The sequence below is a fragment of the Dioscorea cayenensis genome, chromosome 7 (assembly GCF_009730915.1).
Source record: "Dioscorea cayenensis subsp. rotundata cultivar TDr96_F1 chromosome 7, TDr96_F1_v2_PseudoChromosome.rev07_lg8_w22 25.fasta, whole genome shotgun sequence".
NCBI classification, from domain to species: domain Eukaryota; kingdom Viridiplantae; phylum Streptophyta; class Magnoliopsida; order Dioscoreales; family Dioscoreaceae; genus Dioscorea; species Dioscorea cayenensis.
The window spans coordinates 17,605,386-17,624,615 of NC_052477.1; the positions used below are offsets into that span (position 1 = coordinate 17,605,386).

General features: G+C 36.8%; 1 protein-coding gene across 2 annotated transcripts; it reads left to right on the plus strand.

Annotated features, from left to right (window-relative positions):
* Positions 1–9,084: 9,084 nt before the first annotated feature.
* LOC120265908 (protein CLT1, chloroplastic-like) lies at positions 9,085–17,865 on the plus strand. 2 transcript variants are annotated; one of them, XM_039273865.1, is made up of 10 exons: positions 9,085–9,405; positions 11,069–11,214; positions 12,200–12,237; positions 12,318–12,433; positions 14,752–14,848; positions 14,925–14,960; positions 15,119–15,169; positions 15,494–15,617; positions 16,553–16,678; positions 17,563–17,865. In XM_039273865.1, exons 1-10 carry the CDS (start codon positions 9,122–9,124, stop codon positions 17,748–17,750), a joined length of 1,206 nt encoding a protein of 401 aa, XP_039129799.1. In that variant the 5' UTR covers positions 9,085–9,121; the 3' UTR covers positions 17,751–17,865. The 2 variants fall into 2 exon arrangements, with proteins under 2 accessions (XP_039129799.1, XP_039129800.1); XM_039273866.1 differs by lacking the exon at positions 9,085–9,405 and adding an exon at positions 9,957–10,309.
* The last annotated feature ends 1,365 nt before the right edge of the window (positions 17,866–19,230 follow it).

Here is a 19,230-nt window from a genome sequence, read left to right on the forward strand (position 1 = left end):
ACCACGGGTTTTAAACGTGTCGTGTTACGTGTTCTACAAAATAACCCATTTAATAATGGTAGTCAGTGTTAGGTAGTCGGGGGTTAAGCGTAGCCGATTCACGGGTCAACCCGACACGAACACGACCCGCTAACTCTTTTGCCACCCCTATGTGCAATTGTGCATATGTATAACATTAGAATCGTGAATTTTTCAAGTACTGCCCTTTCATCTTTGTTTGTTCAAACTTTAATAATCAAGACTACTTAATGTCATATATTTTAGTTGGCACATCAAATAATTAATTCATTTATGTGTTTTACATGAGAATTACTCCAACATTTAGACCAATATTTTTTTTTACATTTCTAGTAAGTTGGCTTGGATTATACACACCCAAGGTAGGTTTTGGATTATGCCGACCCGCCAAAAATGGTGAACCAACCTACTATGCCTCTCCGACCAGTTTTGAAAGTTCTATTAAGTATCCTTCACTGAATGAGTGAACACTCAAATCTAGTTTATTTAGCCTAAATAACACTATGTGCCCGTAAATCTGATCATGTTACTCGCATGAGTATTTTTCTCCATTGTTAATCGATAATAATTAAATCAAAAATTAATTAGTTAATGTAAAAAAATTTTCAAAAACCCCCCAAAATTTCAAAAAAAATCTCTTAGGGCATGCTTGGTCACTTATAAGTAGTTGTAAGTAGCTGTAATGTAAGTGGTTGTTTGGTTAAAAACTCCACTTACATGTAAGTGGATGTAACCTAACTTACATCTCACCCACTTTTACAATATTTCAACTTATTGCAAAATTTGTTCTAAGTTGAATGCAGTAAAATAAGTGGCATCCACTCACCCTCATGTTTATCTCATATTTAATTATATATTATTGATAAACATTTAATTATAAAAAAATATTTATAAGTAATTAAATTAAGTGAAAATTGCCAAAAACACCCCCCTAAGTTTGCCATATTGCCAAAAAACACCCCGTTAGTTTTTGCACTCCCCAAAAACCCCTTCCTTTTTAATTCTATGTTTTTCAACCCCCAAAGCATATAACGGATGTCAACGGAGTGATTTTTAAATTTTATGGACGAAAAATGCCCTTGCATGGGGGAGTCGTGGATCTGACCATTTCGTGGTATGAGAGGAAGTAGTGGGGGGTTTCCATATAGTAACCCCAAGAGAGGAATTCTATGGAGCCGTTCTTTCGAGTTTTTTTCTCAACTCGCGTCTTCGATTTTTCCATTTCCAAAGTCGTCTCGAAGTTGTCTCTACCAGTAGACCTCTGTAATTAGAGCTTTTTCCCTTTCCACCGGGTATCTCGAAAAGAGAAGTCCCCATAAGTAGTTGGCATTTAATCTGTTTGCAATCTAAGGTATTGAGTATGGTTTTATGGTAACTATTCTGTTACAAAGAAAGATTTTTCGGTTTCGTTTTGTGCTCCTGTTTTTGTTGGAAGATATTGAAGTCTGCAGGGGGATTTCTCGGCTGGGGTTTTGTTAGTCTGCAGGGCAATTTCTCGGCTAGGGTTTTGTGTTGTTTTGCGCTTTCGTCTGTATACACTATCGAAATAGTTATTTCGATTGTTATGATTTGTGTAATATTTATAATATACATTTCCCCTTTCATTTGATATGGTTGCAGTTTTACAAATGAGGTTTACGTTTAAGAAATGAGATGTTACAGTTTAAATTTTGTTGTCTCTGTTTAAGTATTGTTGTCTCTGTTTAATAAACTAGGTCTCTGTTTAACAATTGATATCTCTGTTTAATAACTGAAGGTTACCATTTAAAATCTTATATTTTTACGCTAAACATTTTGTCAATACTCGCATGTTGAATGTGTTGTTATTTTTCGCGAGGCTTGTGACTATGGCGGTCAACCTAGTTAATGGGCGATGTTATTTGACACCGTGAGTGGAGACCTTAGTCGAATTGAAAGATAACATGACCCCTCGACATCTGGGGAGATCATCCGAAGCACACCGTTTGGAGCATTCATCGATGTGGAAGCTATATACCAAGAGAGGGCCCTTCTTGATTCTCTACTGCAAAGGTACGATGGCCGCACCAATAAATTCAGGATCGGGGAAAGCCTGCAGAGTTTCAGGCCACAAGATGTGGCCCTCGTTCTTGGTCTGCGTTGCGATGGCGACGCAATCGTGTTTCAGAAGAAGAAAACCCGCTCAGCGTTCGAAGGGAGGTATTTATCAAAAACCTCCGAGAGACACAGTGACTCCATCAAGAGCACTCTTGTGCAACTTGTTCGATAGAGGGGGGAAGAAGATAATTTTGTCAAACTCCTGATGGTGTACCTCATGGGTACAATCCTCTTCTCAAATACATCATGCTCGGTTCCGAACTGGATCGTTGATTATGTCGATGATCTACCCGCCATGGGGCGATACGCATGGGTGTAGGCGATGCACAAGTGGCTGATGGAGGACATTCCACACGCAGCCGCTCGAGTGCAAGATAGATGCGCCGGCAAGATAGGTCGCGCTTAACGTATGGTTTTACGAGCTGATCGGAACGGGAAAGAAAGTCCGTTTCGGCAAGATCCCAAGGATGCTATGCTACGGTGAAAGTAGTTACAGGAAGCAAGCGACGGTAGAAACCAGCTTGTCATCACTCGAAGGAAAAGAGATAATAAATCATGGACAATGTTTAACAGAAGTCTTTAATGTTTAACCATTTTATTTAGCGTTTAACTTTATTATTTACAGTTTAAAATTTATTCATAAAGGTGTAAATACTGCCTCTGTCTCCACCGCCGGCTGACGATAAAACAATAGCAACACCATCGGCGACTGATGCTGTTACTGAGTCTGTCGCCGTAGATGACATGGCCATGACGGTGGAGGACATCGTAGATGATGTGGCCGTTGCCGCGGTTGAGAAGATCGTTTACTCCCTTGTTAACGAAATCCCCGACCCGGTGGAACCAGCTGCCGAGATTGCGGCATCAAAGATGGACACAATCCCTGAAGAACAAGAACAAGCTAAGGGTGTGTCTCCCATTGATGCTGTTGTCGTGGCCACGGCTGAGAAGATCGTTGAATCTGTTGTCGTGGCCGTGGCCATGGCCGACAGTACCGCATCGAAGCAAGACACAATCCCACAACAAAAAGAAGCATGTAAGGGTATGTCTGCAGTTGATGCTGTCGTCGTCCCGCAGTCGAGCGGACACAATCCAACAACAACAACAACCATGTAAGGATGTGTTCAGTAGTTGATGTTGTCGCCGTCCCCCGCATCGAAGGAAGATCGTCGGCGGTGCTTGAACACCGTGAAGGCTCAGACGATGTGCTCCCATGAAGACCCGACCGAGCAACAGGGGAGATGATCAAGGCCAATCAAAATTGGGACAAGGCGGCTCACCAAGTCTTCGTTCCAAGAAGAAAAATGGGTTAGCTAATCGGCGTCTTAACAAATCACGAAAGCAGGAGTTGATGAGGATCTTCCTTAACTACCGTATGGATGAGTAAGTTTAAAGTTTTTCATGATAGTGTTTAAAGTTTTCATGATAGTGTTTAAAGTTTTTATGATAGTGTTTAAATTTTTTGTGATAGTGTTTAAATGTTTATATGTTATCTATCGACTTAATTATTTATAATATCATTTGAGCATTGATAATATTATTTAAATATTTAGAATATGGTCTAATTATATCTGTTATCGTTTAATATCAGCACTGTCATGTGGAAGAATGACGTCACAAGCATCTACACGGGACAAATTATACACTCGCTTGAGGGTAAGGAGATGGTCACAGATGATGTGATGGGACGCTTTTGTATGCATAATACAAAAGTCGATGAGCAAAGTGCCATATCCCTACAAAAAGCGCGCCTCCATCACAAGACCGCTGCCGCTGTTTAAGTCAAAGCAGGACGACGCACATGAAACAACTATGGCTATGATCGGAGATGCTGTGCGCAGCTTGCATGAAGTTAAAATTGTCATCCTCCCGATAATAATGAATGGCCACTTCCATGTCGTCGTCCTTGACAATGACAAATAAGAATACAGACATTATTCTTCATGCGCGGGGTACGAAAAAGACACGTTGGACATGGTAAGTTCTTTAATTATGTCCGATTGATAGTGTTTGTTATTTAATCGGTATCTTAATCTCAACTTGCATATCTCGACAGCGGAATCTATTCGACACGGCTGTCGATATGCAGTTCGGCGAGTCGGCGACCGCAAAGTACCCACTCGTTTATGACATGGAAACCCCACGGCAAAAACAAGGAAGCGTCGATTGCGCCGTCAATGTCATGCGGTTTATCGAGCAATTACTTTGGGGTGAGAAGCTACGGCTACCGCAGACAGATGTTCCTTACCTGAGATTAAAGTATGTTACCCGCATACTTAAGGAGGGGAGGGCAGCCGGCGTCCATAAGAAAGGGGGTCGTCCGAAGCGGGTTAAATTTTGATTTCGCAGGACAGGACTTGTATATGTTAATGTCAATTTTGTTTTCGAATGTAAACCAAGACAAATTCAATTCATTGTTTTCGTTTTCGAAGAACATGACTTGTATATGTCAATGTAAATTTTGTCAGTTTTCAATTGTAAAGTCAGACTAAATTCCATTCAAATTCAATTCATTGTTTAATTTACAGTGTCATTGTTTACATTTCAGTTTAAATGTTTAACTTTACCATCTATCGTTTAAATATCAGTTTGAAACATTTAAAATTACAGTTTCTCTGTTTAAAATAACACTGTCTCTGTTTAAATAACTGATAACACTGTAAAAAAATAAGAGTTTAAATATGAAAAATTTCCAGTCAATTCAGATTGTTTCTCTTTAGAAGTCAGCTTATTTACAATGCCTAGTCGGCGACAGTTTCATTACAAGATCTACGATTGTGACCGGATTCATGGCAGCGGCTGCAATGTAACCCGCTGACATCTAACGCTTGAAACTCGATCCTCTTTTGTCTAGGACGCCCAGGCTGCCTTCTCGTCACGAGCGGTCTCAAAGCGAAACTCACGATTTTTCGATGCGAAGGCTGCCATCGTCGGGTATGGGGAATATAGCTTCCTTATACGCCCGGTTGTAATTGTCGACGGTAAAGTAGCCGCTAATAAATCGATGAACGTTGGTGTCCATGCTGCATTATTGCGGTATGAGCGTGTTTTGCAAGGGATACCATAAACTTGCCACCTTCGACATGAACAAGTTCGATGGCAAGATCTACAGAGTTCTGTCTAGACCGGTCGATCACTCGTAACGATCATCGACACAACGACCAACACAAAGATTTCGGCTATCCTCAACAATGATCTCTACCTTCGAATGTATGTCTGGGCATAAGTAGGTCTCCCATTTGTCTGCTTGCTCACGCCCGGGTTACATAACATGCGCATCGACTTGAACCCCGGCAAATAAGGTTAAACAAAAGACAATAATGGTTAAATAATTCATAAACATGTTTAAACATTATTGTAAATAGTTAAACGAAAGGATTAATATTTAAAGTCAGACAAGTCGAATTAAACAAAGATGGAAAATGTTTAAAGGGTAACACTAAATGTTAAGTGTAAATCAACATTCGCGAGACCTTATGGAGTCGACCATTTTCGTCACCCGTGAAATGACGAGCTTCTTTGATCCAAGCATTGAACGACTCCGCGACATTTGAACACATCTCACCCCAACGATCACCTCTAAACAGATAATTCGACCAATGTGCCATATCCGATTTATTAATCAACCAGTGATGAGCTTCGGGTGATGTTTCCTGCAGCTCATTCACGCGTGATCATCGAAATCTTTAGCCATGGATGCCCACGCAATGCGAAAGCATATAGACCATCACTCCTCCCTCAATGCCTTCCCAAGTCTGACATTGGCTTTCATAAAATTGGCCTCCAAAATGTCGAAGACAGTGATGCATGTGGCGAAGAAGGGAAGACTCTCGCAATTGCGTTCACAAGGCCCTTGGACCTGTCTGACACGAAGGTAATTATCTCATGATAGTCTCCTTCCTCGTATAAAGCATCGCCTAACTTAGATATGAACCAAGTCCAATTGGCATCAGTCTCGTTGTCGACTATACCGATATTTTCCAAGGAGGTGGGTACCATCGAGAAACAGCAGCGGCCTGCAAGCCCTCTTGAATCCCACAATACACGCGCTGAAAGAAAAGAATGCACGTTTCAAACAACTACTAAAATAAATAAATAAACTTATCGTTTAAATCCGACCAGATTTTTAAATTTGGACAAACCTAACTTGTCCAAATCTCGCCTCTTTTAAAATCGACTTGTTTGGATATCCAAATTTTTATCGAAATTCTACAAGCTATAATAAATTTAACTCAAATATTAAATTATAAAAAAATAATTGAATTCACATAAAATAAAAATAAAAAAAGCATCAAACAATTTAAACTAACTCAAATTAAACAAAAAAATCCAAATCTTAATAAAGAAAAATGAAAATATATGTTTGAAGTTTTTTTGGAAGATTGGACTTAAAACCATTAGCTTAAGATTGTGACCTTTCTAAATTTTAGAGGTAAAAATTTTTATATTTAGACTCACCTTAAATTTAAATCTGGACAATCAACTGTATTTTGGGCCCAATTTACACTAAGACAACTTCTTTTTAAACCTATTTTGTTCCGGGTCAAACAAAACAAAACTGGACAGCCGCCCCCGACAAGTATTGCCACCCCTAAGTCTGACCCACCCAATGTTTTTAAACCCGGACCGGGAAGTGAACCAGTCTCATCATTGGGTCATGGGTCAGTCGGTCCGACCGGATGAACCGTTTTGGTCGGACCGGATGACGTCATAAATATTATATATATATATAATAACATCCACTATAAAAATATTTTTTGTACTTTGTTTTCCTGCATAATACTGACATAACAACATCAAAATTCATGACAAAATACATAAAAAATACAACTCTATAAAACATAACAACAATAACAACATAACTCATACAACATAGTTCATAACAATATAATAAGTTAATAACAAACCATATAAAAGATACATGTCATGTTTTGAGAAATAAGAAAACTCCACAACAATGCAACATCATATCACATACCAAAACATAACAAAAGTACATAATAATGTTTTGAGAAACATCAAAGTAAAAGCCACCGATCCAACAATATATAACATAACTAAACATATCTAAACATTTCAATTTAATTTTTTGGAGGAGATGTGAGCCAATCTTCTTCATCTAAATCATTGCTAGTCATTCTTCCAACATCAATCATTGCATTATCATCCTCCTCAACGGTAACCATGTCATCTTCAATACCTCAAAAAATATATATATAATTAAGTATGAAAAACATTAGTTATTAAAGGATAATATTTCAAAAAACTAATAAAATTTACCTTTAGAAAAGTTGGTTGATTCTTCACTAATTCTTGGTTGCTCCTCCAACATAGACTCTAACTCATCAAAGGCAAGTTCTCCTTCAACCTCCTCTTCCACCACCCAAAATAATCAAAATCAATGAAAATGAAAAAAACTTGAGCAATTAATTCATAAATTGGACAAGCGAAGATAGAAAAAGAACATCCAATTACTACAAAAGCAGTAAATTTCATGCTCTTCAACATTCAGTAACTGCAAAAGTACATAAATGCCATGCTCTTTCAACATCCAATGACTTTATTAGCCAATCAATCAACAATAAAATTTCCATTAGCTCACACTAATCAATCAATAAAAATTTCCTTTAATTCATGCCAATAATCAAAATCAATCCAAAAACACAAAAATGAGTAGAAAACAAACAGCAAAGAACATCCAACAACTTCAAAGTATTCAAAAATTCCATTCTCTTTGTCATCCAATAACTTTATTTTCTAATCAATTAACATCACAAATCCCTTTTCTTTCCTCACAATCTTCAACTCATACCAAGTTACCAACACATAATCAAAACCAAAAAAAAAAATCACAAGGCAATTCATTTAAATATCAAAGAACTCACATTCCCTGAACTTAAAAACCAAAAAACACAAACTACAACAAAAAACAAAATCAACGCCCCCTTAAAACACTAAATCACAAAGCCAATTCATTTAAAAATTTTTAAACAACAAAGAACTCACATTTCCTGAACTTCAAAACTAAAAAAACACAAACTAAAACCAAAAACAAAAGAATGAATCAATAAAACAACAACAACGTTACAACAACATGAAATAACTAAAAAAGAAAAAAGAAAAAGAGATCTAGATCTAGGGGTTTTGCTTTTTGACTCACCTCCCGGTGGTGGTCCGTGATGGTCCGGTGGCTATCGGGCGGGCTACTACAGGTGACTATCGTAGGTCCGATGATGGTCCGATGGGGAGAGGCTCGGTCAAAGAGGGAAGCTACGGAGACGGGTGGAGAAGAGACTTATATTACATGCAAGCTCTCTCTTTTTTATTTTTGATAAAAACCAAAAAAATAGCCGAACTGGGTTTTGACTCGGGTCTCAGTCAAACCAGTACGGGTTCACCAGCTTTGAGTGGGTTTTGACCGGTTCAAGTTTTGGTCAATATTTAATAGAAACCCGGACCGGACTCACGTAATCGGGTTCTCGGGTTTGCTTGCCGGATCGCCGGTCCGTCCGGGTTTAAAAACATTGGACCCACCCTAAAATGCCAACATATGAACAAATTTAGCGTATTATATTTGGGACAAACCAATTACTAGCAAGATGAATGTAATAGACTATAGTAGGGTACTCCCATCGCTGTCCTACTACGGTTAATCATACCACTCTCCAATAATTTGTTTGCCCAATACAACGTTCGCTGTACTGGATTATACATCTCCCTGACTGCACGAGCTACAAAGCGACAAAGGACCTGCCACTTTATTTTCTCTTAAAAGCAGAGGGTAAGCGGCGACGGCGCAGGCCCACGTCCTTTCCTCCGCTCCCCCACAACGAACTACGCCATCATACCCCCATCCCATCTCCTCCTCTTCCTTCCCTCCCGATTCTCAACAAATCGATCCCGCGATGTCCGCAATCACCTTCAGGCTCCCCAAATCCTCCGATCCCATCATCCTCTTCCGAGCCAACCCTCAGCTTGTCCAGCCCCCCATCTCTTGATCCCGCACCATGGCGCCACCGTTCAGGCCATGCGATCGCGGCAGTTGCGGAGCATGCTGTGCGTTCTGGAGCCGGACTTGGTTCGTCGCTGTGCGCAATCGCGACGATCGGCGAGGGTTGTGTGTTTGAGCGCGTTGGGGGAGGTGATTGGTGAAGTAAACGAGAGAGCGGCGGAGAGGAAGAAGAGGGTGGAGGTGGTGGCGGCGGCGGCGATGACTGTGGCTCTAGGGACGGGGAATCGGGTACTTTACAAGCTCGCGTTGGTGCCGCTTAAGCACTACCCTTTCTTTCTCGCTCAGCTCGCGACGTTCGGGTGTGTGCTTCTTCTTCTCTCTCTTGAATTTCAGATTCGTGTCCTCTGTGTGTGTATGCCAATTTCGTGAGGGTGGATCGAAACTGTACGAACTGGCCGTTCAATAGACTTGGAGATTCGTGTGTTTGTGCTGTCGACGTTGAGATGTTTTCGAAAGTGAGAGAAAGATATAAAATTTTACTTTTTTACGTCACGTAATGAAGAAAGGCTTTTTCTTTTTTTTTTAAAAAAAAAAGGACAATAATCGGATAATAGTTTGGTTTTCTAATTTTAAATTTTACTGTTAAGATTCAGTTAAACAGGTTCTAACCATCAGCCGAAATTACATAGCCTGGATCAATCATTGCAATAATTCCTTATGTGTGGCCTCGAACAGCTGATTTGAATTTTGTTGTTTTTCTTCTAATTTTTAAATTTAGTATGTTCACCATCTTTGAAATTTCTCAGAAGGGACCCATACACCCCACTTGTGTCTTCTGCATGTGGTCATCACCCAACAGACTTTTGTTCAACTTCGGGGTTTTTGAGGGCCTTGCCTACTTAGGTTTTAGTGTTGCTGGCAGAAGGAGATGGATGGAATTTAGTGCACGTGACTACTTTTGTTCACATCTTTGGTTTACAAACGTCTCTAAGGCATGGTGTTATAGTTGTATACTTCCTTGATTTTTCTCCACTCAAAACATTCCCTCTATCTGTATATGATAGCATATGAGAATTCGTAAAAGAGGGCTCATTCAGCTTATTTATCACGTTTCATTGTGACTCCTGTCTCCAGTCATCTGTGAGTGGCTGCTAGACTCCTTTATGATGTGATGAATACAAATCTGTCCAAGGCTTTGCAGCCAAGTTTGTCTAGTGCTTGTTTCCAACTTAAACATGTGATTGGTGGTTTAGATTTTGAAAGGTCAACTTTCTTTGAGTGAGATTCATCAAATCTATGTATCCAAAATAGACTGTGATTTATGCATAGTATTTATTTTCATATGCTTAATCATTAATCCAGCTTTCTTATTTCTCTGAACTTCAACTGGATTTTAACACAGCGATTATGCTTCTGTATTGATGGGGACAGGATAGATAGCAGCTCTATTGGCACTCTGAAATAAATATATTTGTTATTATGGATTTGAGATTTCAATATGAAAGGATTGTGGTTTCTTCCTAAGACTGTCATGTCTAATTTCATTCTAATGATATACCTTAGAATTTTGTTCATGTTGAGAGACGATAGAGGAAAATAGAAGTTTGAGTTATCTATACATTTTCTTTCACTTGCTTATCCATTTTCTTTTCTTCTGTGAACAAAGCACAACAAAAAAACTTCCAATAGTTTTCTTTCCTTTCCTCTACCGAAATTGAATGCCTTTGTAAGAAATGGAACTCAATACATACTCCTATGTCTTAAACACAGATCCCATGCGTGACCAAAATGGCTGTAAGTATCTTACTGAAGGCACGTATTATGTTGTAATCAATTTAGACTTTTAAGTTCAGAAAATAAAAATCACCATGTGGATAATTATATTAAAGAAAATTTGGGAGAGATTTTATATAGGTATCTTCCAAAATTAATTGAAATATGAAAAAGTAACACATAAATTTACATATTTGTATCTCTCTGTATTCTGTACATTTTAACAATATGCTGTTGTTTGTTTATTAGATATGTGCTGGTGTACTTCTCCATTTTGTATTGCCGCTATCAAGCTGGCATTGTCACAGATGAGATGCTTTCCTTACCAAAGACTCCTTTCCTTGCTGTGGGACTCTTGGAGGCTTTGGGAGCAGCATGTGGAATGGCTGCTGGAGGTGAACTATATTTGATTACCGTTTTTAGTTTTTCCAAAAGCTTTTCTGATTTCTTTTGCACTCTAGTTTTTCATACCTTTGCATTGTAAAATTCATTTTCTTAGAATTTCCTTGTATTTGATGTGATGAGTGTAATGGATTCCAAGCTGATTTTATAAAAGAAATTTCATGGTGATCAATGAAATCAATATGCCATCATTGTCTTAGATGCAGAAAAAAGGTAGATGCAGTCACGGTCATCGCAACACCATGCTTTTCTCGTACTAGTTCACTGAAAAAGTAATTTGTGGTTGCTTGTTATAGAAAATTGGAGTTACTTATGTAGGCAATGCTTCTCTGATAACTGAAAATTACAATGTGTACTTGGCTAGGATTATAACATGTCAATAGTATTATAACAGTCTAGGGTGTGGTTTACCTTCACCCATGGCTTCTGTTTTTTGTTCTCATCCTTCCTTCGTTACTTTTCTAGTTTCCTTGTTTGCTCCATATGAAAATGTCACTTCCAAAATACTGTAGATTTTTTTATGTCACATGTCACATACACCGTTATGGATCTTTGTTCAATGAACAAAATTTTTATTTGCTTTGTCAATGGATATTTTAAGAAAAACAACTCTTTTATTTAAATATTTTGATAAAGAACATTTTTTCATGATGAAAGGTATTTTAGTAAGTTTTATCCGACCCTTCTTCTAAACAAACTGTAAAACTATGTTCCATTCAGTGTCATTATTACAGTTATAAATATCTGTATTACTGTTCTAAATTTATTTTGTAATTATTACCTTCTTCTGCTTATAAGAACCTCATATGATACATGATACTATAATATGTAGGTGGCTGATGAGGTGGTTTTCTGTTCTAACTTCTAATTTAATCTTTTAAATTATAATGAACTCAAGCTGTTAATTAGCTATTGATAATGGCTTATTTCTGAGCATTTTCTGTGTACTATTTATTTCTGTAAATTTGTTTTGGGCAGCTGTTCTTTCTGGGGCATCAATTCCAATATTATCACAGGTGAGACTGAACCAACCTTTTGTCTTACTAAAATTGAATTAGTCCAATAGCAGAATAATATTCAATGATGTTCTTTGCAGACCTTTCTTGTTTGGCAACTTTTATTGTCTGTCACTTTCCTTGGGAGAAGATATCGGGCTAATCAGTTACTTGGATGCGTGCTTATAACTGCTGGCATCCTAATAACAGTGGCAAGGTAATTTTCTAAGGATAGCAAATGATTCAAAATGAACCTATTGCGGTGATTTCTTTAATTGTTCTTTCTTCTGATTTAGTTCTAGATCTCTTGCTGCATGATTTTGATGGCACATTTGTGTAAATTATGATCATTTAAGTATTAATTTTACTTGCAAAGTTTTTGCGACATAAATAATTATTTTAGATAGCGATAGCAGTTACCAAGTTTTAAATTTTATACCTGTGTTGTAACTAAACGACTTTATTTTTATAAATAGAAGGAGATAATACTCATCATTACATTGAACAACAACAAACACATCTTATCAATAGCTTCATTTCAAAAATCACAAATATCATAAATGTTTACAGCTTTTGATGATATGCATCCAGACAAACATAATCACATGGTCACCTACACCTAATGTGACTGATGAGAACTACTGCATGATATAATTATTTTAAGAAATGTCTATATTGGGTAACATTAATGCAACTTCATTGGCACCTTTCTTTACTCATTTTCATTTACTCTGTGCAATGCCTTGAAGATATCTGTACATGGCAAGCCAACCAGAAGGTGTCTCTGTTTACAATTTCCATCAACAATTACTAGTCGTCCATTTTAAGTTTGGTTGTATGAAGATGGAAACAGGAATGTGAACTTGGTTCAACTAGTTTACATTTTTTTTTTTTTAGTTTAAGGTGTAGGAAGTTAGTTTTGCCTATTTTCTAAATCCTTTCTTTGCATTCAAATGACTTCAGCTTGACCTTGTCAAAGTCATTCAAAAGTGGGCAGAGGAAATGAGCAATTTAAATTAGGTTTGCAAATTTCTGATTTGAAGTGTTTGTTGCAACATCCCTCCTTTCAAAACTCTATTGATCTTCTTAATACACGAGTACAAGAGCCTAAGCTTTGAAACAACCTATTCACATGCGTAAGGTTTATGTTTGCCCATCCCTGTTATGGACTACTTGATCCTTTCGTATTAAATGCCCCTTTCAATAAATAGGGGCCAAGCTCTTTTCTTTATTTCCAAAATCTTGTTGGCTAAATATCAGGATAAATTGTAGATTAAGTGAAATAAAATTTATAAATTCAGATGAATAGATTTTTCTTGATCTCTTCATCACATTCGGAAGCAAAATTACAAATGCTGAAAGAAACATGGGGTATTTAGCTGCAAGAAAGTTTTTTCTCTGGCTAAATCTGTTTCCAGTGGGCGTTCAAAATATAATTAACTTTAAATATTTGTTCAAAGTGGAAAACTTGACTATATCTAGTGTAGACCAGAAATTGCCTTATTCATGGAAAGCTAGGAGTGAAGAAACTCGATTGGATATTGATCTCTTACATTGTCACTCATATTCCGGCTTGTCTTGTTCCTCATTTTACTAATGGATTTAACAATTCAACTTGCCTACCATTTATGTTGTCATGATTCTAATTTTTTAAGATAAGTATCCATGATCAAAACAATAACTTCATCCGAGCTAAACGAGGATTGTTAGGAGCTCTATGGTGTTTTACAGATTAAACTTTTTTTTCTCCTTTGTTGAAGTGAAGATTTGTTAAACTTGCACCAGCTGATATTTTTTTTTTTTTGATGAATTCTGAGATATAACTAAGAGAACACAGTTTTATTAGCAAGATTTTTGTAGAATATTTAACATTTAATAATGAATTTTCCAGAAAATACTACATTTTCTGCATGTTTGTTTTTCTTTAAGTGAGAACAGTAATCAATTTTCAAGAAACATAGATTAATAACTACGGAGGTTCAGAAATACTTTGGTATAGGCCCTGCAGAATAGCAAAATAGGACGTCAGGAGTAAGATGTCATTACTTTTATGCTGTTGGCTGAAAATAGTTGGCAACAAATATATTTTTGAATGCCCGCACAATGATTCGATCATGACAATGGCTTCAACAAAAAATGTATTTAATATCCTTCAAGAAAAAGATACTTTGTTATAACCCAGGGAGAGTACTGAAATAGGACATCGGGAGTAAGATGTGGTAACATTATATTGTTGGTTGAAAATAGTCGGCCAAAAAAATATTTTTGGATGCCAAAAACAATGATTCAATCGTGACAATGGCTTGAACTTAATGTGTATTAAAGATCCTTCAACCTACAAACCACACTTTTTATGATGATGTGGTTGTCATTTGAGTTGGTTCTGTATTGCCTTTGTTCAACTTCTGTCTTTTATTCTAATTAGTTACTGCTTTATGTATAATTTCCCAATTCTTGTTTATGGAAATTATTTTAAAATATTTGTTCTATTTGCCATGGAAATATCTGAATATCGTCTTTCTTTTGCTTGTTCAGTGGTTCTGGTGGGCTTTCCCTGAAAGAAGCTGGAATCTTCTGGACACTTTTGATGATAACTTCCTTTTTCTTTCAAGCTGCTGATACAGTATTAAAGGTGAACTTTAACCAACTATGACATATCTTTGCATGTAATTTTTGCTAATGCAACTCAATGTTATTGTAAATTTTAGGAGGTAATATTCTTGGATACCAGCCGGCAATTGAAGGTATTGTCTTCAGCATCTCTTCTAGTTGTTACACAAAATTTGCTTTTACAATACCTTTTTTTTTTTATTTCAATGTATACCTGTTTTTTTTTTAATTGTGATGCTATTGTTTGTAGTTGATATTAAATTTGTTCACACTTGTTGCCTACATTCTGCAGGCTGGATCAGTTGACCTTTTTGTGGTGAATTCTTTTGGATCTGCTTTCCAAGTAAGAATTTATCCATTATCATCAATCCAATTTTGCAGTCTATTTCTTAGGTATACTTGTTTCATTTGATGTTATGCGAATTTCTATCTATTATGGCAATGCATCTGACTCTTTATAATCACCTACAAGTTTATATTTATCGTAAGACTAGATTGAATATTTGATGCTTCACAAGAAAGTTTTTAGTATTTCATCCAATTATTGTTCTTGAGGTTTTCATTAGTAGAAAGGTGATTTAACAATCTCTTGTTTAAAATGAATTTTGCTCTGTGAGGTGTAATAAAGAAAAACTGAATGTGAATGCTTGTGCTGAATGTAATGCAGGCACTTTTTATCTGTCTTCTACTTCCTTTTTTGTCCAAGTTATGGGGTGTTCCATTCAGTCAGCTGCCAATGTACATTAAAGATGGCACAGCTTGCTTTCTGAATATGGGTTCTCTAGCAAGTGGTATGCCTTGGAACAAATTGTAAATTTTTTCCGTTCAAGTTACTTTTGTTATTAAAGCTCAAGCCAAAAAATGTTGCTAGCAAGTCAATTTTTAATAATTTAGTGCTAATAAATATGGTATTAACTGAAGGAGGAATTCAAGTAAGCATGGGTTATCTATGATTGCTCATTTGGTAAGAGTCTCTGCAAGGATATTGATCCTAAATGGATTCAACATGTTACTGCCGACATTTGACTTATTAATATTTGTAGGTGGCATTGACTTTTATTGAAAATCTGCTGTGAGGAGGGATAATTTCTTCATTGCTTAATGCTTAATAATGTTGCAATTATACTGGAAATAGAAATGGTATGTCAAAAAGAACTGCATTTATTAGGATGTTATGCTTATGCTGTGATCTTTACTTTGGTGATGACATTATCCACGATATACTTTTCAAAAAAAGATATTTTTAATTTCATTCTTTGATTCTAAGCTTATGTGACAGTTGTTAGTGTAGTTATTGACCATGTTAATTCATGTTTAGTATTATGTCTAAATCTTCAATGTGAATGCGTTGCACATATTGGTACTAAGTTGTTCACCTTGTCTACATTTATTGTTATCTGTGTCTCATTTTCAATCTTCTACATGAAACATTTGTCATTGCTGTAAAATCTTATCCTATAATTTGTTATTTTGTTAGTCATGATGATTTTTGCATGTTTTATTTAGTTCCTTTTTTGTCATACATTAGAAATATGCTAATTTTTAAACTTTTCATCAAAGAAACTGCAAGTCTACCACTGATTTGGACGAACTGTTACACATGATGTTTCTCAATTATTTGATTTATTTTATGTTCTTAATTTCCTGAGTATAGGTTAATGAACTCAAATTGATTTGCTAATTGAGCTACCACTGACATCTCACTCACATGATCTTCTTCTGACAGAATGTGCTGGAGCACCGCTGCTACCATTATTATTTGTAATGGTTAATATGGCATATAATATATCACTACTTCACCTTCTCAAAATATCCTCAGCAGTTGTATCTTGCCTCGCATCAACTTTCTCAGGTTGGTTCATATATTTGATCACTAATCTTTTACTTTGCTACATGGTGCCATTATTATTTTGCCTGTGCAAATGCATTGTCAATACTATGCAGTAGTAGAACTAATTATAGTGTTTCTCAGATGGCATGTTTTTCAATCATGATAATTGCCCTGGATGTTTAGCATCTGAAGCTAGTAAGCATAATTTCTTGATATTGTTCATACTTGCATTGTGTGAGACTGATCTGATTGGTTTTGAAGATTACTTGTATTTGACCAATTGAGAGAATAATCTTTCAGTTTCTCTAAGTTGTTTTATGCCCTGCCGCTTCTGTGGAAAATGGCAGTCTTCTTGGGATGTCAAACATTGTATCCCACATCATGACCTGTAGGATTTGAAGTTGCAACCGCAACCTTTACAAGAGCTTATATATTAGCACTGGTTTACCATTTTGATTAGTCAAATCACATTAGTTTTAGCTTGTTGTGACGGAGGTAATCTATATCTTGGAATGAGCTATGCTCAGAAGTCAGAACTATCTAATTTGGTTCTAGAGATGTTGAGAATAACAATGTTATAGAGGTGCCTGTCACTCCGCAATCTATGCTATTAAAATTTTGAATGTTTAAGAGGCCGTAGTGAACATCCCTATCAACATAATTTCGTGGTTTTCCTTCATTTCTAGACTTATGAGATAAGTCATTGATCCTTGGTCTAGAAAACCAACAAGAACATCAAGTCCATGTTGGCAAAAGCGAAGTTTTCCATAACTTGTGCGCTGGTTCCATCAAAGCAAATTTTTGGAAATGCTTGTTCTGGTATCTGTTATTCTTTTTGTCATTCTTCAGCAAACAATTCAAGTTGTAAGACATGACCGAGTTTATGTTTTCTTGTTTCCAAACAGTTCCTCTTTCGATCTATGCGTTCACGCTTCCTTTGCCATATATCGGTGTGGCGTCTTCCCTTCCTGCAGGCTTTGTATCAGGAGCAGCCATACTCCTTGCCGGCCTCCTCGTTTACACATGGACACCGACTTCATATTTGGCAAGCCAAGAAGCAAGATCTACACCTTCTCCTCTAACTCAAAGTTAAAATCTCCTCATCTTCCATCCCCTGTACGTACTCATCTTATAATTAGCTCTTACATTTGTGATTGGGTAGAATACAAGTTCTCCCTGACATCGTATCAAATTTGCAAAAAAAAAAAGGGAAATAAGGATGAGAACTAACTCAAAAAAAGTTCCATCATTATTTAGTAAATAAGGTTGGAATATTCCTTGTTTATCTGACTCCCTCTTCAATGTTTTTTTTTTTTATAAAAGGAGCCCAAAGGCTTTTATTGAAAAAACTGGGAAATTACAATCAAACAGAAAACAGGGAAAATCTGAAGGAAACTAAACTGAACAAAATAAGCAAAACACTAGAAAACAAATCCAGTTTCACAAAAAGATTTCATGAGCCAATGCGGACGATCATGCCCAGAATGGAAAAGAGATAACTGATGAAGACATGTGCCATGAGAAGCAAGCTTAGTTACAACTTTCAACTAATTACGAGGAACAATACATAAACGTGGAGAGCCCGACTCCCTCTTCAATGTTGACAACGGTCTAAACTAGCGGTTATTTTCCTTAGAAACGTTGCAAATTTTTTTCAAAATTTTAGAATTTATTTATTTATTATTTTTCACTGTTTAGTTTAGAACTAATAACATTTTTTCTAGTCAATTTTTTTTTTTTGAAAAACAATCTTAAATACAATGACTGGGTTATTGATCTTACTCTACTCAAGCAACATGCACATAGTGCCGTGTTTGTTTGTTTGTTTGTTTTTTTAAGGTTATTTAATTGTTCAATTATTAATTTTATTGTGAACTTTTTTTTTTTTTGTGAAAATTAAAGAACTTCATTAAGCAAGTCAAAATAGAGTACATCTCTAATGAAGTTTGGGGGATTAAAATCCCACTCCATTTGACTTGTGCTACTCCCAACTGCCTTGGCTAAAGCATGAGTAACTTTGTTGGCAGTCCTTCTAACAAAATAAAGTACAACACCAGTCATGAGAGAAAGCAAAGATAAGCAATCTCCCAAAACCACTCCTAACAGTGAGCCAACAACAATCAAACCATTAGTGAGTAAGTCCTCCGCAACCCTAAAGCCTCGGCTAATGTGGGATCCGGAGAGAATGGAAGTGGCCTTTGTATGGCCTATATAAATTGGCCTTCATCATTTCGTATGAGAGCATCAAAGGTGGATCGCTTCGACCGTGCCTCCCATGTTGCATCCACATTACTCCACGTTGAGGTTTAAACCATTTATGAGTGTCAGATCCACACATGGATGAGCTTGAAGGTGTGACATGCAAGGCCTGCCATTAATCAAACATAACCTTCGCCTATTGAACAACACGAGCGACGGGAGGCAATCACCTTCCCCTCCAAAGAAGCTCGTTGCGATGGTTCCAAATACCCCACATCAAGATTGCACTTCTACTTTGATCTTCATGTGTAGCCCGTTCTACAAATGTGGTCCATCGCTCCTTTAGAGATTCGGTTTCTGGGAGTGTTTCTCTA